Here is a 26,048-nt window from a genome sequence, read left to right as displayed (position 1 = left end):
AGTAGGTCATTTCCGGCTCCCAAGATTTTTCCCAGGGCTTTGTCTTGTTCGGCGGGCTTCCCCGGTGGCTCAGTCAGTAAAGTGTCCTCCTGCAATGCAGGAGACCCGGGTTCGATCCCTGGGTCGGGAAGATCCCCTGGAGAAGGAAATGGCAACCTACTCGGCACTCTTGCCTGGAGAATCCCATGGAAGGAGGAGCCTGGTGGGCTACAGTGCATGGTGTCACAAAGAGTCGGACACGACTGTTTCACACCTTCTTAAAAAAACAAACAAACAAACAAACACTTAAAAAACCAATACAGAATTGTAAAGCAAAAATTAAATAAATAAATAAATTAAAAAAAAAAAAAAAAAACTGCCAAGGACTTCACTGGTGATCTTAGTGGTTAGGAATCCAGCTGCCAATGGTTCCATCCCTGGTCTGGGAAGATCCCACACGCAGTAGAACAGCTAAGGCTGTACTCCACAACTTTTGAACCCATGCACCTAGAGCCCATGCTCTGCAACAAGAAGCCACAACTGAGAAACCCTTGCACCGCAACCAGAGAGTAGCCCACAAGCAACAAGGCAGGGACAGAAGACTCGGTTCAGCCAAAAATGAACTAAAATAAATCTGCCAAAATATAGACCCCGATGAATACTGCCTTTCAAAATAAACCAGAAAAAAAAATACTTCCAGTGTTTTAATAAAACATTTCCAATTTTGCTTCAAGTCAAAATATATTTTGAACAATGTAAATGCCTTCCAAGTCAACTTATGAGTCACTTAAGAGAGTTAGCCAGTGGTGCAGTACCCCTCTGTTTTCCCCAAAACTTTATTATTTATTAGGTTTAGATCTGAATTTTTGGACGGGGGGTGGCGGGGGGGCGCCAGAAACAGCCAAAAATGAAGAATTTTTTTTTAAGTGTCACAAGCTTTAAGAAGTTCCGATACTTTCAATAAGGGCAATACTAGTTAAAAATATATGTATGGCTGCCCCAAGTTATGACTTTGAAGGAGATAACATTTGTTTAACTTATTGGTTGTGTTGTTTAATAGTCATGTGCATTTTTATCAAAAAGTTGTGTTTTATTTATACAGCTTCTTACAAAGTAGATTTTATACACCTTAGGTAGGCTGAAAATTTAAACTGCTTTTCCCCCAAAACAACAGACAAATTATCACATTCTTAATTCTTTCATGATTAAACATTTTTAGAAAATTAAAAAGCAATTTTAAGCTAATTATTAGCATCTACAAATCTGTAAAATTATGAAATATCTACATGTAAACACACAAGGCACCAGTCAAAGTGAAACCTGGGTGAACCTCGCTGGAGAATATTAAACATTCTTCTCAATAATTTGACTTCACATTCATATTGCAGTTGGCCCAATGTGGTTATAAAAAAAGATACTTCAGCAGCTAGAAATTAATTATTTCTTTTCCTTAAGATAAAAAAGTCTGTGAAATACAAAATAAATAAGAATAATCTGGAAGTCTTATAGGGGTCCAGTTTCGGTCCATCTGGCACTTTCCCATTTCTCTATTTTATAAAGTAATGTCATTTAGCCACTCTGGAAGAATTTATTTTCTTGATATCAATTTGGCTCAGAATCAATGTCCCATTTTTGAATTTTCCAACCTGTCCAATCCGTCCACTTGACAAAATACTTGGAGCAGACTTCTTCTTTTTTGATTTCCTACATTTAAAGTGAGAGAAAATTACTATAATCAAGCTTTAAACAAATGATTCCAGCACCACAACCAGGCCACCTGGGTCTGCTCCTGTGAACTCTCAGCTCTTCCCAGACATGGCCCCCAACACAATGTAGTACCACCCTCCTTCCTGCGGTCCCTGAACTGCCTCCTGCCTCAGGGCCTTTCCACTGGTTTCTTCTACCCTGAATAATCTGCTACCAGGTCTTTCCAGATCCTCCTCTTTATTCAGTTCTCAAGACTCAGATGTGGCTTCCTTAGAACACCACACCAGCCCACCCTCAGTGACATTCTCTCAATGTGTGCTAAACTTCAACCTCCTCACGAAGCCTGCCAGCTTCCCTGGTGGCTCAGAGGGTAAAGAATCTGCTTGCAACTGGGTTCGATCCCTGGGTTGGGAAGATCCCCTGGAAGAGGGCATGGGAACCCACTCCAGTATTCTTGCCTGGAGAATCCCATGGACAGAAGAGTCTGGTGGACTACAGTCCATGGGGTCTGCAAGAATCAACACAGCTGAGAGACTAACACTTTCACGAAGCCTGCCCGGACCTGACAAGCCCTATGTATCTGTTTACAGGTTTTAATGTGTTTCCCGCCCTAAAATGTAAGCTCTTCCAGGGCAGAGACCCTCAATGTGCTCATGGCTGTACCCCCAACGTCTATGTGCCCAGCACACAGCGGAAGACAGACCACACAGCCTGAAACAACTGATCAGCTTCCAGCTGTAGACAAAAGCAGATTTTGAACCAGTAATTTCAGAAGAGAGAAAGAAGTGCTTGAATGAAGCTAAGAAATAAGCAGAATGGCAGAAAATCAAGGTTCCACTCTTCAGACCTCCGTGCTCTCCCTTGTGTGGCTGTGGACAGCACAGACCCGGCCGGTCATGCTGACCCAGCAGTACCTCTCTTAGGAGGGAACAGAGGTCTTGTTGGAAACTTCAGTCCCAGCTTTTCCATCAGTCACTGCACATGTCTGGTGCTTGAAAATAGGTTCCTTTTTCAATTCTGAGGGAGTCACCTCATCTTGGACAATTCACTAAATCCTGTCTCCCCTCCCAAAGGCCTGATTTAGGATAAAAGAGAGATAGTACAGCGCTGCACCAGAATAGAAACACCATATCCATTCAAGGTATCACCTTAAGAACTAACCAAAAGGTGTATCCAAATCATTCCACCCCAGTGCCTATCACTTACCTGTCTTCCTGCCCTTTCCTCTTCTTTTTCTTGAAAATATCTGTGTCCTTGGCCTGATTTCAGAATCAAAGAAAAAATATGTATCCATAACGGATAATGGAGATTCAAAAAAAGGCAAGAGATTTGTCACCAAAAGAAACAGAGATACCGTTTATTTTTAATATTTTTTCAAGTAGGCACATTAAACGTAACAGACTCAAAGTTTCATCCTAAAACCCTTTCAAGACTGTGAAAGGCCATTCAGAGAAAATGAACAGCAGAAAGGTCAAACCTTCCATTTTAAGCAAAAGGGAGGGAACATAACATCCGCATGCCCTTGTGGTTTGTCCTAAGTCCCTGTGCTCTACATAACGCAAAAGGAACAACTTGACATAGAAAAGGATCAGAGTAGCTCACAGTATCTGAACAGGAGTTGGCCATTTCAAAGCAACCCTTTCATGTAAACGAGTCAGATTACGTGGCTGGTATCACAAAATGCAGCTGACTCAAAGAAGTGGACAGAATGGTTATTTAACTGTAGGCTTGTTGTTGCCTAGACTGCTTTCCAAGCAGAGGGGTCCAGCACTGCACTGCAGCAGACTGACACCATCTTTCCATTCTAGTTTAATAAAGAGGCTATGACACCTACCATTCTCTTTTCTTCTTCCTTTGCTGCCTTCTTTTCTTTGATGTGCTCCTGCAAAACCTTGTAATTCACATAACTATTTCTGGGAGGCTGAAACGAGAAAGTACACTTATCATTTTTTATCTTGCAAACACTTCCCAGCATCCCCCATCCTGCCTTGCTTAGGTGGTCCCCTCTGTTGTAACACGGCTGGGGGTGGAAGGCAGAGGCAGCCACTCACCCGAGCACCCAGCATAATGGCACGTTCCTGTTCCAGGACTCTCTCCTTTCCTTTTCCATAGCCTGTGATCCCAAACCGGTGCACTTCCAAGCGAGCCTGCAGACACAAAGCACAGTCAGACCCAAGTGCCTTCCAAAGACTCCACAAAGGGAACACAGCCCGAGGGGTACCGCCCATCAGACACGACGCGCTCCACCCCCAACGCTATTATGTGTGACCTGCAGTGGCTGATTACACCGCGTAAGAGTTCTGTCATGGTGGCAGGTAAGCGGCTTTGTGGAGCTCTCACAAAGGTTCATGACTTCCCCACACCATTCTCCCACATTTAATGCAGGCAGCTGAAGCTGAGATTTCTCTGTGCACAAATCAGTGACAAAACGAAGATGACCCACAGAGCTCTGTGGTGCTTTAAACTGAAGTCGCTCAGTTGTGCCCGACTCTTCGCGACCCCATGGACAGAAGCCTGCACCAAGCTCCTCCGTCCATGGGATTTTTCTAGGCAAGAGTACTGGAGTGGGTTGCTGTTTCCTTCTCCAGAGAATTTTCCTGACCCAGGGATCGAACCCAGGTCTCCCGCATTTTAGACAGACGCTTTACCGTCTCAGCCACCAGGGAAGTCCAAGTGGTGCTTTAGATGTGCCCCCAAACAAGCTGTTACCTGCAAAGGCAACAAAGCACCTCCCCAGACATATCTACTCACACCCAGAAACCCTATATCACAGCTGCTCCACACACAGGTTTATTTTCTTTAAAAACATTGTTGGAACTTCCCTGGTGCAGTGCTTAAAAAATCTGCCTTGCAATGCAGGGGATATGGGTCTGATCCCTGGTCAGGGAACTAAAATCCCACAGGCCAAGGAGCTATGAGCCTGAGCACGCCATAGCCTGTGCACCACAATCAAAGATCCCACATAACACAATTAAGATTCGGTGCAGCCAAATAAATAAATACATTAAAAAAAAACTTAAAAAAATACATTATATATAAAAAACATATTGTAAAACAGAAAAAGACACCAATATCCACTCTTGGCAGCTGAACTACTTCCTATCTTTTTTCTCACACATTTTTTAAATTTTAATTGGAGGCCAATTACTTTACAATATTGTAGTGGTTTTTGCCATACATTCACATGAATCAGCCATGGTTGTACATGTGTTCCCAATTCTGAATCCCCCCCTCCCACCCCATCCTATCCCTCAGGGTCATCCCAGTGCACCAGCCCTGAGTGCCCTGTCTCATGCATCGAACCTGGACTGGTGATCTTTTTCACATATGATAATATACATGTTTCAATGCCATTCTCTCAAATCATCCCACCCTCTTCTACAGAGTCCAAAAGTCTGTTCTTTACATCTGTGTCTCTTTTGATGTCTCGCATATAGGGTCATCATTACCGTCATCTAAATTTCATATGTATGTGTTAATACACAGTATTGGTGTTTCTCTTTCTGGCTTACTTCACTCTGTATAATATGCTCCAGTTTCATCCACCTCATTAGAACTGATTCAAAAGTGTTCTTTTTAATAGCTGAGTAATATTCCATCGTATATAGGTACCACAACTTTCTTATCCATTTGTCTGCTGATGGACATCTAGGTTGCTTCCATGTCCTGGCTATTGTAAACAGTGCTGCGATGAACATTGGGGTACACGTGTCTCTTTCAATTCTGGGTTCCTCGGTATGCAAGCCCAGCAGTGGGATTGCTGGATCATATGGCAGTTCTATTTCCAGTTTTTTAAGGAATCTCCACACTGTTCTCCACAGTGGCTATATTAGCTTGCATTTCCACCAACAGTGTAAGAGGGTTCCTTTTTCTCTGCACCCTCTCCAGCATTTATTCTTTGTAGACTTTTGGATAGCAGCCATTCTGACTGGCGTGAGATGGTACCTCATTGTGGTTTTGGTTTGCATTTCTCTGATTATGAGTGATGTTGAGCATCTTTTCATGTGTTTGTTAGCCATCTGTATGTCTTCTTTGGAGAAATGTCTGTTTAGTTCTTTGGCACATTTTTTGATTGGGTTGCTTATTTTTCTGGAATTGAGCTTCAAGAGCTGCTTGTATATTTTTGAGATTAATGTCAGTTGCTTCATTTGCAATGATTTTCTCCCATTCTGAAGGCTGTCTTTTCACCTTGCTTATAGTTTTCTTCATTGTGCAAAAGCTTTTAACTTCAATTAGGTCCCATTTGTTTATTTTTGCTTTTATTTCCATTACTCTGGGAGGTGGGTCATAGAGGATCCTGCTGTGATATACATCAGAGAGCATTTTGCCTATGTTCTCCTCTAGTTTTATAGTTTCTGGTCTTATGTTTAGATCTTTAATCTATTTTGAGTTTATTTCTGTGTATGGTGTTAGAAAGTGTTCTAGTTTCATTCTTTTATAAGTGGTTGACCAGTCTTCCCAGCACCACTTGTTAAAGAGATTGTCTTTTCTACATTGTATACTCTTGCCTCCTTTGTCAAAGATAAGGTGTCCATAGGTGTGTGGATTTATCTCTGGACTTTCTATTTTGTTCCACTGATCTATGTTTCTGTCTTTGTGCCAGTACCATACTGTCTTGATGACTGTGGCTTTGTAGTAGAGCCTGAAGTCAGGCAGGTTGATTCCTCCAGTTCCATTTTTCTTTCTCAAGATTGCCTTGGCTATTCGAGGTTTTTTGTATTTCCATACAAATTGTGAAATTATTTGTTCTAGTTCTCTGAAAAATACCGTGGGTAGCTTGATAGGGATTGCACTGCATCTATAGATTGCTCTGGGTAGTGTACTCATTTTCACTCTATTGATTCTTCCAATCCATGAACATGGTATATTTCTCCATCTATTTGTGTCATCTTTGATTTCTTCACCAGTGTTTTATAGTTTTCTATATATAGGTCTTCTGTTTCTTTAGGTAGATTTATTCCTAAGTATTTGATTATTTTGTTTGCAATGGTGAATGGAACTGTTTCCTTAATTTCTGTTTTCTTATTGTTAGTATATAGGAATGCAAGGGATTTCTCTGTGTTAATTTTATATCCTGCAACTTTACTATATTCATTGATTAGCTCTAGTAATTTTCTGGTGGAGTTTTTAGGGTTTTCTATGTAGAGGATCACATAATCTACAAACAGTGAGAGTTTTACTTCTTCTTTCCCAATCTGGATTCTTTTTATTTCTTTTTCTGCTCTGACTGCTGTGGCCAAAACTTCCAGAACTATGTTGAATAGTAGTGGTGAAAGTGGGCACTCTTGTCTTGTTCCGGACTTTAGGGGAAATGTTTCAACTTTTCACCACTGAGGATAATGTTTGCTGTGGGTTTATCAAATATGGCTTTTATTATGTTGAGGTATGTTCCTTCTATGCCTGCATTCTGGAGGGTTTTTACCATAAATGGATGTTGAATTTTGTCAAAGGCTTTCTCTGCACGTATTGAGATAATCATATGGTTTTTATCTTTTAATTTATTAATGTGGTGTATCACATTGATTGATTTGTGAGTATTGAAGAATCCTTCCATCCCTGGGATAAAGCCCACTTGGTCATGATGTATGATCTTTTTAATGTGTTGTTGGATTCTGTCTGCTAGACTTTTGTTAAAGATTTTCATATCTATATTCATCAGTGATATTGGCCTGTAGTTTTCTCTTTTTTTGTGGCATCTTTGTCAGGTTTTGGTATTAGGGTGATGGTGGCCTCATAGAATGAATTTGGAAGTTTACCTTCCTCTGCAATTTTCTGGAAAAGTTTGAGTAGGATAAGTGTTAGCTCTTCTCTAAATTTTTGGTAATTCAGCTGTGCCGTCTGGACCTGGGCTTTTGTTTGCTGGAAGATTTCTGATTACAGTTTCAATTTCTGTGCTTGTGATGGGTCTGTTAAGATTTTCTATTTCTTCTTGGCTCAGTTTTGCAAAGTTGTACTTTTCTAAGAATTTGTCCATTTCTTCCAAGTTGTCCATTTTATTGGCATATAGTTGCTGATAGTAGTCTTTTACGATCCTTGTATTTCTGTGTTGTCTGTTGTGATTTCTCCATTTTCATTTCTAATGTTATTGATTTGATTTTTCTCTCTTTGTTTCTTGATGAGTCTGGCTAATGGTCTGTCAATTTTATTTATCCTCTCAAAGAACCAGCTTTTGGCTTTGTTGCTTTTTGCTATGGTCTCTTTTGTTTCTTTTGCATTTATTTCTGCCCTAATTTTTAAGATTTTTCCTTCTACTAACTCTGGGGTTCTTTATTTCCTTTTCTAGTTGCTTTAGGTGTAGAGTTAGGTTATTTATTTGACTTTTTTCTTGTTTCTTGAGGTATGCCTGTACTGCTATGAACCTTCCCTTTAGCACTGCTTTTACACTGTCCCACAGGTTTTGAGTTGTTGTGTTTTCATTTTCATTCGTTTCTATGCATATTTTGATTTCCTTTTTGATTTCTTTTGTGATTTGTTGGTTATTCAGCAGCATGTTGTTCAGCCTCCATGTGTTGGAATTTTTAATAGTTTTTCTCCTGTAATTGACATCTAATCTTACTGCATTGTGGTCAAAAAAGATGCTTGGAATGATTTCAATTTTTTTGAATTTACCAAGGCTAGATTTATGGCCCAGGATGTGATCTATCCTGGAGAAGGTTCCGTGTGTGTTTGAGAAAAATGTGAAATTCATTGTTTTGGGGTGAAATGTCCTATCGATATCAATTAGGTCTAAATGGTCTACTGTATCATTTAAAGTTTGTGTTTCCTTGCTAATTTTCTGTTTCATTGATCTATCCATAGGTGTAAGTGGGGTATTAAAGTCTCCTACTATTACTGTGTTACTGTTAATTTCCCCTTTCATACTCCTTAGCATTTGCCTTATATATTATTGTGCTTCTATGTTGGGTGCATATATGTTTACAATTTTATCTTCTTCTTGGATTGATCCTTTGATCATTATGTAATGTCCTTCTTTGTCTCTTTTCACGGCCTATATTTCAAAATCTATTTTATCTGATATGAGTATTGCTACTCCTGCTTTCTTCTGGCTCCAAATTTGCATTGAATATCTTTTTCCAGCCCTTCACTTTCAGTCTGTATGTGTCCCTTGTTTTGAGGTGGGTCTCTTGTAGACAGCATATATAGGGGTCTTGTTTTTGTGTCCATTCAGCTAGTCTTTGTCTTTTGGTTGGGGCATTCAACCCATTTACATTTAAGGTAATTATTGATAAATATGATCCTGTGGCCATTTACTTTGTTGTTTTAGGTTTGAGTTTATAAACCTTTTCTGTATTTCCTGTCTAGAGATCCTTTGGCATTTGTTGAAGGGCTAGTTTGGTGGTGCTGAACCCTCCCAGCTTTTGCTTGTCTGTAAAGCTTTGATTACTCCTTCATACCTGAATGAGATCCTTACTGGGAACAGTAATCTGGGCTGTAGGTTTTTCTCTTTCATCACTTTAAGTATGTCCTGTCATTCCCTCCGGGCTTGAAGAGTTTCTATTGAATGGTCAGCTGTTATCCTTATAGGATACCCTTGTGAGTTATTTGTTGTTTTTCCCTTGCTGTTTTAAATATTTGTTGTGTTTGATCTTCGTTAATTTGATTAATATGTGTCTTGGGGTGTTTCACCTTGGGTTTATCCTGTTTGGGACTCTCTGGGTTTCTTGGACTTGGGTGGCTATTTCCTTCCCCATTTTAGGGAAGTTTTCGACTATTATCTCCTCATGTATTTTCTCATGGTCTTTCCTTTTGTCTTCTTCTTCTGGGACTCCTATGATTCTAATGTTGGGGCATTTAACATTGTCCAGCGGTCTCTGAAGTTGTCCTCATTTAATTCTTTTTTCTTTTTTCCTCTCTGCTTCGTTTATTTCCACCATTCTATCTTCCACCTCACTTATCCTATCTTCTGCCTCAGTTATTCTACTGTTGGTTCCCTCCAGAGTGCTTTTGATCTCAGTTATTGCATTATTCATTATTGATTGACTGTTTTTTATTTCTTCTAGGTCCTTGTTAAATGTTTCTTGCATCTTCTCAATCTTTGTCTCCATACTATTTATCTGTAACTCCATTTTGTTTTCAGATTTTGGATCATTTTTACTATCATTATTCTGAATTCTTTTTCAGGTAGGCTCCCTATCTTCTCCTCCTCTTTTGTTTGGTTTGGTGGGCTTTTATCATGTTCCTTTACCTGCTGAATATTTCTCTGCCTTTTCCTCTTGTTTCGGTTGCTGTGTTTGGGGTGGCCTTTCTGTATGCTAAAGTTTGTGGATCCTCTTTATTGTGGAGGTTCCTCCCTGTGGGTAGGGTTGGACGAGTGGCTTGTCAAGGTCCCTGGTTAGGGAAGCTTGTGTCAGTGTTCTGGTGGGTGGAGCTGGATCTCCTCTCTGGAGTGCAATGGTATTTCCAGTAGTGAGTTTTGAGTTGTCTGTGGGTTTGGTGTGACTTTTAGCCGCTTGTATTTTTGTGCTCAGGTTTATGTTCCTGCATTGTTGGAAAACTAGCTTGGTAAGTCTTGGTCTGAAACTTGTTGGCTCTTGGGTGGAGCTTGGTTTCAGTGTAGGTATTGAGGCTTTTGGATGAGCTCTTGTCGATTAATGTTTCCTGGAGTCAGGAGTTTTCTGATGTTCTCAAGTTTTGTATTTAAGCCTCCTGCCTCTGGTTTTCAGTCTTATTCTTACAGTAGCCTCAAGACTTCTCTGTTTATACAGCATTGATGATAAAACATCTAGGTTAATGGTGAAAAGATTCTCCACAGCGAGGGACACCTAGAGAGGTTCACAGAGTTATATGGAGAAGAGAAGAGGGAGGAGGGGGATAGAGGTGACCAGGAGGAGAAGAGGGGGAGTCAAAAGGAGAGAGACCAATCTGCCTGTGATCAGTTCCCTAAGTGTGCTCCACAGCCCGGAACACCCAAAGAGATTCACAAGAGTTAAGTAGAGAAGAGAAGCAGGAGGGAGGAGATAGAGGTGACCTGGGGGAGAAAAAGCAGTCAAAAAGGGGAGAGAGCACTCAAGCCACTAATCACACTCCTAAGTAAAAATGGGTACTGAAGATTGGATTCTTTATGATATTTAAAAAAAAAACAAAACCAAAGTCATAAAGGTTATTAAAAAAATATATGAAGTTTGCTTTAAAAATAGGGTCTTTTTTTTTTGCAAGGTAATTGTAGGTTTTAAAAATGAAAATTAAAGGAGTAATAAAGAACTTAATTTCTCTGGAGCTGTTGAGGGCAATGTGGGGTCAGTTCAGTTCCAGCGTATACTTCTCAAGGTCTGCAGGCCCCATCCAATGTAGCCGCTGCTGCTGCTGCTACCAAGTTGCTTCTGTTGTGTCCGACTGTGTGACCCCATTGACGGCAGCCCACTAGGCTCCCCCGTCCCTGGGATTCTCCAGGCAAGAACACTGGAGTGGGTTGCCATTTCCTTCTCCAATGCATGAAAGTGAAATGTGAAAGTGAAGTTGCTCAGTTGTGTCGGACTCTTCGCGACCCCATGGACTGCAGCCTACCAGGCTCCTCCATCCATGAGATTTTCCAGGCAAGAGTACTGGAGTGGGGTGCCATCGCCTTCTCCCGTAGCCCATGCTAACAGGGTTTTAGTCTGTTGCACCTGTCACTTCCAAAGCGGCTCCCTCTTCTTCGTTTATTTTGGCCTCCTCTGTTTGCAAGTCTCTTCAGTATCTAACTTCTGCCCTGACACAAGGGAGTGAAGGTGGTCATTTATTTAGGCTCACTTGTTCAGCTGTGCTGTGGGGAGGGAGGAACACTGCAAACAAGTATCACTGGCGTGTGTGGGGAGTGCTTGCAGTGCCTGGGCCACACTGGGTGTGCCCCTGCTCACGGCGTGTGCTTTCCTGGTCTACACTGCTCAGGCTCCAGGTTGCTCTGCTGGAGAACCGTCTAAGGCGGGCCTGGGGATGTGTGCACTTCCCAGGTATAAGCCGCTCAGGTTCACGTTCTCGGGTACTCCGCAAGGGCACAGACACGGTTAGGCCTGTGTTTTGTGCCCTGCCATCTCATGCGAAGAGTTGACTCACTGGAAAAGACTCTGATGCTGGGAGGGATTGGGGGCAGGCGGAGAAAGGGACGACCGAGGATGAGATGGCTGGATGGCATCACGGACTCGATGGACATGAGTCTGAGTGAACTCTGGGAGATGGTGATGAACAGGGAGGCCTGGTGTGCTGCGATTCATGGGGTCCCAAAGAGTCGGACACGACTGAGCTACGGAACTGAACTGAACTGAGGTCCGAGCAGCTCAGGCGACCAGGTGCTTGGCGAGCACACTCTCCCCAGGTAGGGGTGCGTCTTATCGCCTCCCCGGTCCCAGCCACTCGGGAGTGCCGTCTCAGGCGTGCTGTGTGTCTCCTCTGGGGAGCTAATCTCTGTCTGCGACCCTCCTGGCGGATGTCAACTGCCCAGAATCCCAGGAAGAGTTGGTTAGGAACTGGGAGCCTGCTGGCAGTTTGGTAGAGGATGCCGTCTCTGGGGCCACGTTTGCCCCGTTCTGGCTCTGGCTGTCGCCTGCCTGCCTCCCTGCCTCCAGCGGGGGATGGGCCAGTCCTCGGCTAGCTCTTCTCTGGTATTCATTCAGTCCTTTGTTCTGTGAGCGGGTCTGTCAGTGCCTTAGGTTAGAGATTTTTGAAGGAAAGTTCTCTCTCTCCTCTTTTTTTTCCCTCTTTCTCTCTCTGGCTATCCCAGTTTGGGTTGCTGTCTCACGTCAGCTGCCTCAGATTGCCCTCAGGGCATTCAGGCCCGGACCTTATCCTAAGCAATGCAGCCCGTGCCTCCCTGTTAGCCCCCGCTTGCTGGTGGGAGACGGGAGCGTCTGGGCTACTTCTCCACTGGGAATTGCAGTTAGGCGTGCAATCTGTGGGTTTTATTTATTTATTTTTTCCTCCTGGTTATGTTGCCCTCTGAGATTCCAAAACTCCCCACAGACCCGTCCATAAGGGGGTTTCCTGGTGTTGGGAAACATCTCCTCTTTCATGATTTCCTCCCCAGGATGGGTCTCCGTCCCTAACTCTTCTGTCTCTATTTTTATCTTTTATATTTTGTCCTCCCTCCTTCCGAAGACAATGGGCTGCCTTTCTGGGTGCCTGGTGTCCTACGCCAGTGTTCAGAAGTTGTTTTGCAATATTTGCTCAGGGTTCAAATGATCTTTCAAGAATTTGTGGGGGAGAAAGTGGTCTCCCCATCCTATTCCTCCGCCATCTTAGGACCGCCCCCCTTCTCACACATTTTTAAAACCAAGTTACAACCACAGAACACAAACATCCCTGTTTTTCCTACCACTATATCATGGACACTACAATCATAAAACCAGCATGTTTTAAACGACTATATAATGTTCAACCCAGTTAATGCAGTCACTGTTCCCTGACCATTGGACAACATAGAAACACATGCATTTTTGGTATTAAAAGCTGAAAAAATAATTTCAAAACACCTACCTTTTCTAAGTTAAATTCTTGTATACCCACATCTTTATCAAGATGGTTTTGGTCTTTAGTTTTGGTCTGAAAAGAAAAAACTAATTATTAAGGACATCTGTTCCTTACAGTATCCATCCACCAACAGAGTAGTCATGTTTTTAAAAGCTGTGAAACTGGCCCAGATGCCTAGATAACAAACAATAACATATGCTTGTTGCACAAAAGCCTACTTAACAGTGAATGGAAGAAAAACGGATAAAATAAATTTAAGGTTTCAAAGTTTAAGAAAGGACTGATGAGAAACTAAGTAAAAAGTGAAGTGAGTAAGGGAGAGACCAATATCTGCATCTCATGCAGTGTATGTGGGAAGCTCTGCATAGTGAGGGGTTTAGAAAGGGATAACAGCTGAGCAGGAATTCTGAAGGGTAAAAACTCATATTTAAATAATTCTCCGGACTCAGGACTTGGTGCTTTCATTGCTGTGGCCGGGGGTTCAATCTCTGGTTGAGGAATTAAGATCCCACAAGCCATGAGGGAAAGGGAGGAAGCGGGGGATAGAGGGGAAGGAAGGAAGGAAAGAAGGAAAAAAGGCATAAAGGAACAAATTTCTTTCAGGAACATCAGAGATCTAGAAATGATGGAGATGGGGATTCATAATTCCCAATAGAAAATAATGACACTGCAAATGTCATCAAGATATGTGACTCTTTACATCAATATAACCCCTGGTTATGGTTACCAATCCATGGAATTAACCAGAAGTTTGAGACTTCAAGGAAACTCTTGTCAATCTGGCCAAGGACAGCGGTCACTACTCAACCCCAGGAGATCCTAGTGGTGCAGCATCTCAGAAAGCAGTTCTGGCCTCTGGCTCCGCAGGGCGGAGCCTGTGCAGGATACAGCTGTCTTGTATGGACAGCAATCGACAAGGGAGCGGCTTGTTAAAACCCCTCTGCCGGTCACCTGCCTTAATGGAGTAGGCTCGCTTTAGTTATTCTTCCCTTTTTCCTCTCTTTAACAGCACACCTTCCCAGCTTCTCGTAGCCCAGCTGTTCTACAGGTATGTAGTGTCAGCTCCTGCCCTGTGAGAGGTGGCTAAGGCTAGCTGGGATCACCAGCCCCAAACTGGGCCTGCACAGGGCCCAAGGAAGGGCCTTTCAGGGTCAGGTGCAGAAAACTCAACCCTCAGATCAAGTTGAGCACCTCAATTTTGAACACACTGAAGCCTGTAACCCAGACATACCTGCACAGAACACTGATTACCCCACCTTTCCCCCTTCTTCCAATAACCTCTCCCCATGCCTAAGATCATCGTGCTTATCCTATGAAGACCCCAACCCCCTCACTTTTGAGAGGCCGACTGAGACTTGTCCTCCCATCTCCTCGCTTGGCTACCTGGTGAGTGAATTGTACATCGCAGGATCTCAGTGTCCGGCTTGCTGCATGTTGGGCAAATGCACCTGGTTCGGTAACAGGTCCTTCTTCACAGTAAAATCAACATCTGGGAAAAAATTCTTGGCTAATTATCTCATGATGCTGAGTCTATTAGCATGACCCCACCACTACCTTAACTTTCATTTCTATTTTTAGCTTTAAAACCACTTCAGCACATTAATCAGTGGTCTCCCCTATTTTCTTTGACCCTATCCTCACTGTGGTAGGAGGCCCTACTGTCTGCAAGCAACACTCAGTCCTCCTCTACCTCTAGGCTCACAGGAGAACTGGGCTTTGCTCCCTGCCTGGAGTTAGGTACGCTGACTTGACTTGTTTTAGCCAAAGACATGTGAGCAGAAGGAAGCATATCCCTTCCACAGAGAACCTTTAAGAGCCTTTATTGACTTACCTTCTTCAGCAAATGGTGGAGCCCCTATCACCCTGGGTCCCTAGATTAGGATGGTATGGACCACGGCATTCTGCCCTGACAATCCTGATGAACACATGACGTGAGAAGAAAATTAACTTCGGCCTTTAAACCACTGAGGTGTAAGGGACTACTTGTTACAGAACCACTGTCTCACCTATGCTCACTGATAAAGCCTCCCTGTCCCACACACGAGAGAGAGAAACGTTTGGAGATTCTGAGAACTTGTATGTGAGGTTATGAAGAAGAGAGCAAGCTATAAAAAGAAGCTGGGACTTCCCTGGCAGTGCAGTTGTTAAGACTTTGCCTTTCAATGCAGGGGCTGCGAGTTTAATCCTTGGTCAGGAAACTAAGGAAACTAAGATCCCTTACCCTGGCCTCCAAAAACTCAAAACATAAAATGGAAGCAATATTGTAACATATTCAATAAAACCTTTAAAACTGGTCCATATTTAAAAAAAAAAAAAAAAAGAGAAGGAAGAGCAGTTTGGGAGGAATGCGTGGGGTGAGGGGGGAAGGCAGGCAGGTTACCAGGCTCAGTGATCTTTCTGATGGGCTGACCAAAAGTATTTTCTCCTGCACTGGTGAGATTTTTATCTATTAGTTACACTGTCCAATCTTTGTCCAATTAAAGAAGAGGTGGGTAAATAAACACTCTCTCTTTAATATGCCAGCAGTTCTGGGAATAGTGAGAATTTTCTTTATGTCTTCTTGACTGTAAATTATTATTTCAGTGCAGGGGGCAGTCCCAAGATGGTGGAGGAAGAGGACAAGGAGACCACTTTCTCCCCAACAAATTCATCAAAAGTTCATCCGAATGCTGAGCAACTTCCACAAAACAATTTCTGAACACTGGCGGAGGACACCAGGCACCCAGAAAGGCAGCCCATTCTCTTCAAAAGGAGGTAGAACAAAATATAAAAGAAAGAAAGAGAGACAAAAGATTTATGGATAGAGACCTGTCCTGGGGAGGGAGTTGTGAAGGAGGAGAAATTTCCAAACTGTAGGAAACCCTCTCACAGGTGGGTCTGTGGGGAGTTTTGGAAACTCAGAGGGCAACGTAACTGGGAGAAAAAAACCCACAGAATACGCGCCTAACTGCAACTGGCAGTGGGCAAGTAGCCCGGAGGCTCCCGTCCACCACCAGCAGTGGGGGCTGGACAGGGAGGTGCGGGCAGCATAATTGGTGCTTAGGGTAAGGACTGGGCTTGAATGCCCTGAGGACAATCTGAGGGAGCTAACGAGAGATAACTTTCCCAGGAAAGGCTCTAACTTGCAGCCGGGCGCTCACAGAACAAAGGATTGAGTGAATACCAAAGGAGAGCTGGCCAGCTGCGGACAGGTCCCTCCCTGCTGCCAGAGACAGAGAGGCAGGCGGGTGACAGCCAGAGACGGAAGGCAAGGGGCTGCTCCACTCTCGGCACCAGAGACCAGCATCCTCCACCAAACTGTGAGCGGGCTCCCAGTTGCTAACCATGTCTTCCTGGGATCCTGGATGGTTGACATCTGCCAGGAGGGTCGCAGCCTGAGATCAGCTCCCCAGAGGAGACAGATGGCACACCCGAGACAGTGCTCTCGCAGCGCGCCCGGGAAACCAAGTGGCTGGGACCTGGGAGCTGATTAAGATGCACGGCCCACCTGGGACAGTGCGCTCCCCACGCACCCGGTTGCCTGAGCTGCTCAGACCTGGGAAGGGCACAAACACACACCCAACCGAGTCTGTGCTCCTGTAGAGTACCCAAGAACCTGAACCTAGCAGCTCAGACCTGGGAAGTGCATGAAACCCAGGACCCGCTTTGGACAGTGCCCCTGCAGAGAACCCTGGAGCCTGAGCAGTGCAGACCCGGGAAGCACAAACCGCCTGGAGCTGGGGCAAACCCAGTGTGGTCCACACACTGCAAGCACTCCCCACACACGCCAGTGATATTTGTTTGCTGTGTTCCTCCCTCCCCACAACACAACTGAACAAGCAAGCCTAAATAAGTGACCACCTTCACCCCCCTTGTCAGGGCGGAAATTAGACACTGAAGAGACATCCAGAGGAAGCCAAAAGAGGGAACCGCTCTGGAAGTGACAGGTGCAACAGATTAAAACCCTGTAGTTAATTAACACTGACTATGCATTGGAGCGGGCCTATAGACCTTAAGAACAAGTACAAGCTGGAACAAGGAAATATCTGAAACGGAACTGACCCCACACTGCCCACAACAGCTCCAGAGAAACTCATAGGTATATTTTTACTATTATCACTTTTTAATTTTTTTTAAAATTTAAGTCCTTTATTACAACTTTAATTTTCATTAGTATAACCTACTATTACCTTGCAAAAAAAAGACCCTATTTTTAAAGGAAATTTCATATATATATATTTTTATAATTTTTGTGATTTATTTTGTTTTCTATTTTTAATATTGTATTTTTGAGAATCTAACCTCTACTCTAGATTTTTAATCTTTGCTTTTTAGTATTTGTTATCAATTTTGACCCTAAATTTAAGAATCTAATGTTCAGTATTCATTTTCACTTAAGGGTATGATTACTGGCTTCATTGCTCTCTCCCCTTTTGACTCTCCTTTTTCTCCACCAGGTCACCTCTATCTCCTCCTTCCCCCTTCTCTTTTCTACTTAACTCTGTGAATCTCTCAGGGTATTCTGGGCTGTGGAGAAAGGTTAGGGAACTGATTACTGGCTAGATTGGTCTCTCCCCTTTTGACTCCCCCTCTTCTCCTCCTGGTCACCTCTATCTCCCTCCTCCCTCTTCTCTTCTTCATGTAACTCTGTGAACCTCTCTGGGTGTCCCTCACTGTGAATTGTTTCACCATTAACCTAGATGTTTTATCATCTGTGCTGTATGAATGGAGACATCTTGACGCTACTGTAAGACTAAGACTGAAAGCCAAAGGCAGGAGGCTTATCTCCAAAACTTGAGAGCACCAGAGAACTGCTGATTCCAGGGAACATTAATAGACCAGAGCTCACCCCAAAGCCTCCATACCTACACTGAAACCTAGCTCCACCCAAGAGCCAACAAGTTCCAGAGTAAGACACTCCATGCACATCTCCAGCAAAGCAGGAACACAGCCCTGAGCATTAAAAGACTGGTCAACCACCTGCAAAAGAATGAAACTAGAACACTTTCTAACACCATACACAGAAATAAACTCAAAATGGATTAAAGATCTAAATCTAAGACCTGAAACTATAAAACTCCTAGAGGAAAACACAGGCAAACACTCTCTGACATAAATCACAGCAAGATCCTCAATGACTCACTTCCCAAAGTAATGGAAATAAAAGCAAAAATAAACAAATGGGACCTAATTAAATTTAAAAGCTTTTGCACAATGAAGGAAACTATAAGCAAGGTGAAAAGACAGCCTTCAGAATGGGAGAAAATCATTGCAAATGAAGCAACTGACAAAGAATTGATCTCAAAAATATATAAGCAGCTCCTGCAGCTCAATACCAGAAAAATAAACGACCCAATCAAAAAATGTGCCAAAGAACTAAACAGACATTTCTCCAAAGAAGACATACAGATGGCTAACAAACACATGAAAAGATGCTCAGCATCACTCATTGTCAGAGAAATGCAAATCAAAACCACAGTGAGGTACTATCTCATGCCAGTCAGAATGGCTCCTATCCAAAAGTCTACAAACAATAAATGCTGGAGAGGATGTGGAGAAAAGGGAACCCTCTTACACTGATGGTGGGAATGCAAACTAGTACAGCCACTATGGAGAACAGTGTGGAGATTCCTTAAAAAAGTCGAAATAGAACTCCCAAACGACCCAGCAATCCCACTGCTGGGCATACACGCTAAGGAAACCAGAACTGAAAAAGACACATGTACCCCAATGTTCATTGTAGCACTGCTTATAATATCGAGGACATGGAAGGAACCTAGATGTCCCTCAGCAGATGAGTGGATAAGAAAGTTGTGGTACATATACAGAAGGGAATATTACTCAGCTATTTAAAAAAGAGCGCATTTGAATCAGTTCTAATGAGGTGGATGAAACGAGCATATTATACAGAGTGAAGTAAGTCAGAAAGAGAAACACCAATACTGTATATTAAGGCAAATATATAGAATTTAGAAAGATGGTAATGACGACCCTATATACGAGACAGCAAAAGAGACACAGATATAAAAAACAGACTTTTGGACTCTTGGGGAGAAGGCAAAGGTGGGATGATTTGAGAGAACAGCACTGAAACATGTATATTACCATATGTGAAATAGACGACCAGTCCACGTTGGATCCATGAAACAGGGCACTCAAAGGTGGTGCATTGGGACAACACACGGATGGGATGGGGAGGGAGGTGAGAAGGGGGTTCGGGATGGGGAACACACGTACACCTACAGCCGATTCATGTCAATGTATGGCAAAAACCACCACAATATTAGCCTCCAATTAAAATAAACTAATTCAAAAAATTATTATTTCAACTAGATTAGTTTCTTCCTAATACCTCTCTGACTGGATCCACTCAAGAGCAGGGGACTTGGTACAGCTGAAGGGTGATGCTCAAGGGTAGCCCTGGAATACTGCAGGCTTCCCAGGTGGCTCAGCAGAAAAAGAATCATCCTGAAATGCAGGAGACAGAGGCATCTATGGTTTGATCCCTGGGTCAGGAAAATCCCCTAGAGGAGGGCATGGCAACCCAATCCAGTATTCTTGCCTGGAGAATGCCATGGACAGAGGAGCCTGGCGGGCTACAGTCCACAAGGTTGCAGAGCTGGACATAACTGAAGCAGCTGAGCATGCACGCAGGCTGGGATACTACAGAGACTATGAGGGCAGCAAGAAGCGGGGGCAATAACCGGACAGAATGGCTTTAGGGCTAATGACACTTCTGGCGCAGCGCACTCGTGTTCCTCAAGGGACAAACAGCCTAACTAACCTACACTCCTCTCACTAGTGTCATAGTTAGGCAAACAGCTATTAAGCCAGAAAGCCTGGGGTCAGAACTTGAGCACTTTTTCATATCCACAACCTGAAAATTCAGAAGGAGATGCTGTGAACATACTGAATACTGTGTACATTTCCGTCCTTTATTTTGCCCATCTTTGCATGAAACGTTCCCTTTGTATCTCTAACTTTCTCGAAGAGATCTCTATAATCTTTCCCATTCAATGGTACACAATGGGATACTGTGTACCATTTCCAGGGGGGTCTAAGACAGCAACTCATGATTAAGCACATTCACATTTCTGTAGCAACGCCTGTAAATATTTATGTCAAATGGAACCAACAAAAATAACTCTTAAGCCTCACATCAGTTCAGGTCAGTTTTTCTGCCAAATAAATCTGTACCAAACTTACAAAAAAAAAAAAAAAAAAAAAACAACACCTCAACTTGTGCTTTCCAAAGCTCTGGGGTATTGGAGTTGCATATATGGGATGGTGGGGTGACTGTTTATATGCAAGCAAATCATTAAATCTCTCTAGGCATCAATCTCCTCTGCAAAAGGAAAACAGGTTACATGAATTGTGAAGATTCAATGAAATGATGAACTAGTTAAGGAACATAAATAATCACTTTTAGTATACAGCAACCACTCAGGAAATGGGGCTTCCCTAGGGACTTAGATGGTAAAGAATCTCCTGCAATGTGGGAGACCTCGGTTCGATCCCTGGGTCATGAAGATCCCCTGGAGAAGGGAATGACTACCCACTCCAGTATTCTTGCCTGGAGAATCCCATGGACAGAGGAGCCTGGTGGGCTACAGTCATGGGACTGCAATGAGTTCGACATGAGTGAGCAACAAATATACACAGTAAGCTTTCAGGAAATACTGGCAAATCTTACTCCACAATGCATTACAGGCTCAGAAGCACTGTGCGTGTACCACAGTCCACGCCATAGGATCCACGCGTCCCTTCTGATCTATGGTACACTGCTCTATTGTTCTTACTATGTCTTTCTTGTCTCTTTTCTACAGAGGCCACAGAGGAGGCTAAGGTTCATGAGATGGACCTGAGTTAAGGGTGGAGAAATAGGCTTATCAGACACAGCCCTGATGGCTGAATAATACTTGGATCCTTTAAGCTACACCTGACCCTTTCCTAAGAGCACTGGAACTTTCTTCCTCACAGGCAGCCTTGCACTCATTAAAGAGTGGGCTCATTTACTCCACACTCAAATCACAAGTCTAGGCCACCCTGTTTTGAACCTGGACCCTGCAGTAAACACCTCACCCAGTCCCCTCACGCCTCTGGCTACTGCTTTACCTATAATCCATTTACCATGCGGGAGACATAGCAATCTTTTCAAAATATAAATCAGATCACTTCAGCCCCTGCTTAAATTCTTCCATGTGGTTCTCCACGCACTTTAAATCCAAAGGCCCCAAGCCTCTGGGGCCTGGTATGACTGGCCCCAGCCTGTCTCTCCAATAGCTCACACCTTCTACCCTCTGTCCTCCTGCTAGTCTCCCAGCTCCTAGAACCTTGTGGGCCTCTATACAGCTCAGGACATCAGCAGAGCCATCTCCTGCCTACATTGCTCTCTTCTCTCCCATCCCTGGCACCCTTCAACACAGTGTCAGCCTAGAGTCACCTCCTCGGACACTTCCAACCACCTGCTCCAATGGAGGTTCTGCCTGTTACTCTCAGGACCCTGCATCTTTCCTTCAGAGTGTTTGTAACACTTTTAAAGTATATTATTAATTTATGCAGGCTTTGCCTGACTGCACTAATAAACAATATACTCCATGAAAGCAGAGGACTATTATCTTGTTTACTGTGGCATCTCCTGGGTCTGGCAAATAGTAGGCACCCAATTACTTACGGAATAAATGAATGAATGAGTCAACGTAAGGGTGACCTCTGACCTACTATTTCTTGTCAAATTACTTCTGTAATCAGAACTTTACAAATGGGACATGATCAGGAAGTTTATTTACGGGTCAGATATCTGGGATGGGTTAAATATACAAATGGTGGCTGCTGCTGCTTCGTCGCTTCAGTCGTGTCCAACTCTGTGCGACCCCATAGACGGCAGCCCACCAGGCTCCCCCGTCCCTGGGATTCTCCAGGCAAGAACACTGGAGTGGGTTGCCATTTCCCTCTCCAATGCATGAAAGTGAAAAGTGAAAGTGAAGTCGCTCAGTCGTGTCAGACTCTTCAGGACCCCATGGACTGCAGCCTACCAGGCTCCTCCATCCATGGGATTTTCCAGGCAAGAGTACTGGAGTGGAGTGCCATTGCCCTCTCCAACAAATGGTGGCCAAGTTCCCAAATGAGTCCATTAAAAGGGGTTCTGATCACCAACTCCAATGTAGGGGAGAAGGTTGCCTCGCATGCAGGAGCCAGTGTACAATAAAGCAGTGTACTGTAGATCAGAACATACAGCTGGGTGTTCACAGCTCAACGCAATTCCGACACTATGTACCGGAGACAACACAGATCCCACAGGCAAAGGGCTCAGTCCGACAATACCATCCCCACTTCAGACCAGCCACAAGCCCAGATTGTTACCTGTAGCACATCTGACCCACCACCTACAGACTGCAAGTTCTCCTGACCCCCTTCTTGTGTTCAACTAATTTGCTCAAGCGGCTCACAGAACTCAAAAAACCTGTTTACTTCTTGATCACCAGTTTATTCTAAAAGATTGTAACTTGGGGACAGTCAGATGGAGGAGATACAGAGGGCAAAGCATGTGGGAAGCAGAGAGGACCCTGCACCCCCTCTCTGGGCCCCACTCTCGCAGCACCTCCACATGCTCACCAACCCAGAAGCTCTCCAAACCAAACCCCATCCTCTGTGGAGTTTCAGAGGTTTCCTCACACAGGCATAACTGAGTACATCTGCCCTCTCCAGCTGTGAAAAGAAGAGAAGAGAAAAGCAAAGGAGAAAAGATATAAGCATCTGAATGCAGAGTTCCAAAGAATAGCAAGGAGAGAGAAGAAAACCTTCCTCAGTGATCAATGCAAAGAAATAGAGGAAAACAACAGAATGGGAAAGACTAGAGATCTCAAGAAAGTTAGAGATACCAAGGGAACATTTCATGCAAAGATGGGCTCGATAAAGGACAGCAATGGTATGGACCTAACGGAAGCAGAAGATATTAAGAAGAGGTGGCAAAAATATACAGAACTGTACAAAAAAGAGCTTCATGACCCAGATAATCACGATGGTGTGATCACTTACCTAGAGCCAGACATCCTGGAATGTGAAGTCAAGTGGGCCTTAGAAAGCATCACTACGACCAAAGCTAGTGGAGGTGATAGAATCGCAGTTGAGCTATTTCAAATCCTGAAAGATGATGCTGTGAAAGTGCTGCACTCAATATGCCAGCAAATTTTGGAAAACTCAGCAGTGGCCACAGGACTGGAAAAGGTCCGTTTTCATTCCAATCCCGAAGAAAGACAATGCCAAAGAATGCTCAAACTACTGCACAATTGCACTCATCTCACACACTAGTAAAGTAATGCTCAAAATTCTCCAAGCCAGGCTTCAGCAATATGTGAACTCTGAACTTCCAGATGTTCAAACTGGTTTTAGAAAAGGCAGAGGAACCAGAGATCAAATTGCCAACATCTGCTGGATCTTCGAAAAAACAAGAGAGTTCCAGAAAAACATCTATTTCTGCTTTATTGACTATGCCAAAGCCTTTGACTGTGTGGATCACAAGAAACTGTGGAAAATTCTCAAAGAGATGGGAATACCAGACCACCTGACCTGTCTCTTGAGAAACCTGTATGCAGGTCTGGAAGCAACAGTTAGAACTGGACATGGAACAACAGACTGGTTCCAAATAGGAAAAGGTGTACGTCAAGGCTGTCTATTGTCACCCTGCTTATTTAACTTATATGCAGAGTACATCATGAGAAACGCTGGGCTGGAAGAAACACAAGCTGGAATCAAGATTGCCGGGAGAAATATCAATCACCTCAGATATGCAGATGACACCACCCTTATGGCAGAAAGTGAAGAGGAACTAAAAGCTTCTTGATGAAAGTGAAAGAGGAGAGTGAAAAAGTTGGCTTAAAGCTCAACATTCAGAAAACGAAGATCACGGCATCCGGTCCCATCACTTCATGAGAAATAGATGGGGAAACAGTGGAAAGTGTCAGATATTTTTTTGGGCTCCAAAATCACTGCAGATGGTGATTGCAGCCATGAAATTAAAAGACACTTACTCCTTGGAAGGAAAGTTATGACCAACCTAAATAGGATATTAAAAAGCAGAGACATTATTTTGACAACAAAGGTCCGTCTAGTCAAGGCTATGGTTTTTCCTGTGGTCATGTATGGATGTGAGAGTTGGACTGTGAAGAAGGCTGAGTGCCGAAGAATTGATGCTTTTGAACTGTGGTGTTGGAGAAGACTCTTGAGAGTTCCTTGGACTACAAGGAGATCCAACCAGTCCATCGTAAAGGAGATCAGTCCTGGGTGTTTATTGGAAGGACTGATGCTGAAGCTGAAACTCCAGTACTTTGGCCACCTCATGCAAAGAGTTGACTCAGTGGAAAAGACCCTGATGCTGGGAGGGATTAGGGGCAGGAGGAGAAGGGGATGACAGAGGATGAGATGGCTGGATGGCATCACCGACTCAATGGACATGAGTTTGAGTAAACTCCAGGAGTTAGTGATGGACAGGGAGGCCTGGCGTGCTGCAATTCATGGGGTTGCAAAGAGTCAGACATGACTGAGCAACTGGACTGACTGACTGCCCTCTCCAGAGGTCAGGGGGTAGGACTGAACTATCCAGTCCTCTAATCACAAGGTTGGTTCTCCTGGCAACTAGTTCCCACTCAAGGATGCTTTCCAAGTCACTTCACTAACAGAATGGACACCTTTATTTCTCTCATCTTTGAAGAAATTGTAAGAGTTTTAGGAGTTCTATGCCAGAAACAGAGGAAAATGTTTAATGTAATATTTCTTATTATAAATCACCATATCACACCCAAGAATATCTGTTTCAATACACAGTGTAGTTGGATCATTTTTGATGGCACAACCTAAATTCTGGGAAAAGAAGGTCATTTACTTCCCAGTACCTCTTGTGTTCTCAAGAGTACTTCAGACAACAGACGGCAACAGGAACTCACATGGAGAATCGACTAGTGGGGGGAGCCACATAAATGGAGAAATAAAAGGAAAACAGGAATAAAAAACAAACAGAATACTTCAAAGATGACCCCTTGTTCCTGTGATTGGTCAGTGGAAGCCACCATTATTTTATCATGTCTGTTTCCATGTCTATCTGACTGTCCGATGGTGACTTATAAGTTTTCAGAGAGCAGGGCCACAACATGTACATTTTCCCATGTTCTGCAAACTCTTAGCATAGCATTATGTGTCCTAATTACTCCAAAGAACTGGCCTTTGCCTGGTGTGCCTTATACCCAAGATATGCCATAATGACTAGCACAATATTAATTTGCAGTTATTTATATGTTGCAATATCAACATTCTAAAGTCCTTTTATGGGCATATGTATTTTCATTGTGTTCACATACTGTCTCCTTAGCCAGACACATTTACATCTTCAGAAAATAAATTTTTTAAAGGAGAAAACAGCAGAACACCAAGAAGAGCTAAAAAATTTCATCAAGATGAGGAAGTTCAAAATGTAAAACGAGGACATCCCTGCTGGTTCAGTGGTTAAGAATCCACCTGCCAATGCAGGGGACCCAGGTTCAGTCCCTGGTCCAGGAAGATTCCACATGTGGCAGGGCAACTGAGCCTGTGCACCGCAACTACTGACGCCCACGTGCTCTGCAACAGGAGAACCCACGGCAATGAGAAGCCCACTCACAACAGCCAGAGAACAGCCCCACTCACCACCGCCGGAGAACAGCCCCGCTCACTGCTCACACTGCCAGAGAACAGCCCCGCTCACCAGAGCCAGAGAAGAGCCCCGCTCACCACAGCTGAACAGCCCCACTCACCACAGCCAGAAAAGAGCCCCGCTCACCACTACTAGAGAACAGCCCTGCTCACCACAGCCAGAGAACAGCCCCACTCACCACAACCAGACAGCCTCGATCACCACTACTAGAGAACAGCCCCGCTCACCACAGCCAGAGAACAGCCCCGCTCACCAC

The 26,048-nt window shown here is 43.7% G+C and overlaps 1 protein-coding gene across 1 annotated transcript in view; it reads right to left on the bottom strand.

Moving 5' to 3' along the window:
* Positions 1-670: 670 nt before the first annotated feature.
* Positions 671-26,048, bottom strand: part of CUNH1orf131 (chromosome unknown C1orf131 homolog) — a 36,153-nt gene continuing 10,775 nt past the window's right edge. Inside the window, exons 3-7 of the mRNA XM_040242755.1 lie at positions 13,135-13,200; positions 3,738-3,833; positions 3,521-3,607; positions 2,893-2,945; positions 671-1,683 (exon numbers count right to left, since the gene is read on the bottom strand). Coding sequence (XP_040098689.1) covers positions 1,545-1,683; positions 2,893-2,945; positions 3,521-3,607; positions 3,738-3,833; positions 13,135-13,200 — 441 coding nt within the window. The 3' untranslated portion in view covers positions 671-1,544. The remainder of the gene's footprint in view (positions 1,684-2,892; positions 2,946-3,520; positions 3,608-3,737; positions 3,834-13,134; positions 13,201-26,048) is intronic.

The sequence above is a fragment of the Oryx dammah genome, unplaced genomic scaffold (assembly GCF_014754425.2).
Source record: "Oryx dammah isolate SB20612 unplaced genomic scaffold, SCBI_Odam_1.1 HiC_scaffold_6, whole genome shotgun sequence".
NCBI lineage: Eukaryota > Metazoa > Chordata > Mammalia > Artiodactyla > Bovidae > Oryx > Oryx dammah.
Note: the sequence above shows the minus strand (reverse complement) of the source record. Positions and strands in the feature narration are given on the sequence as shown.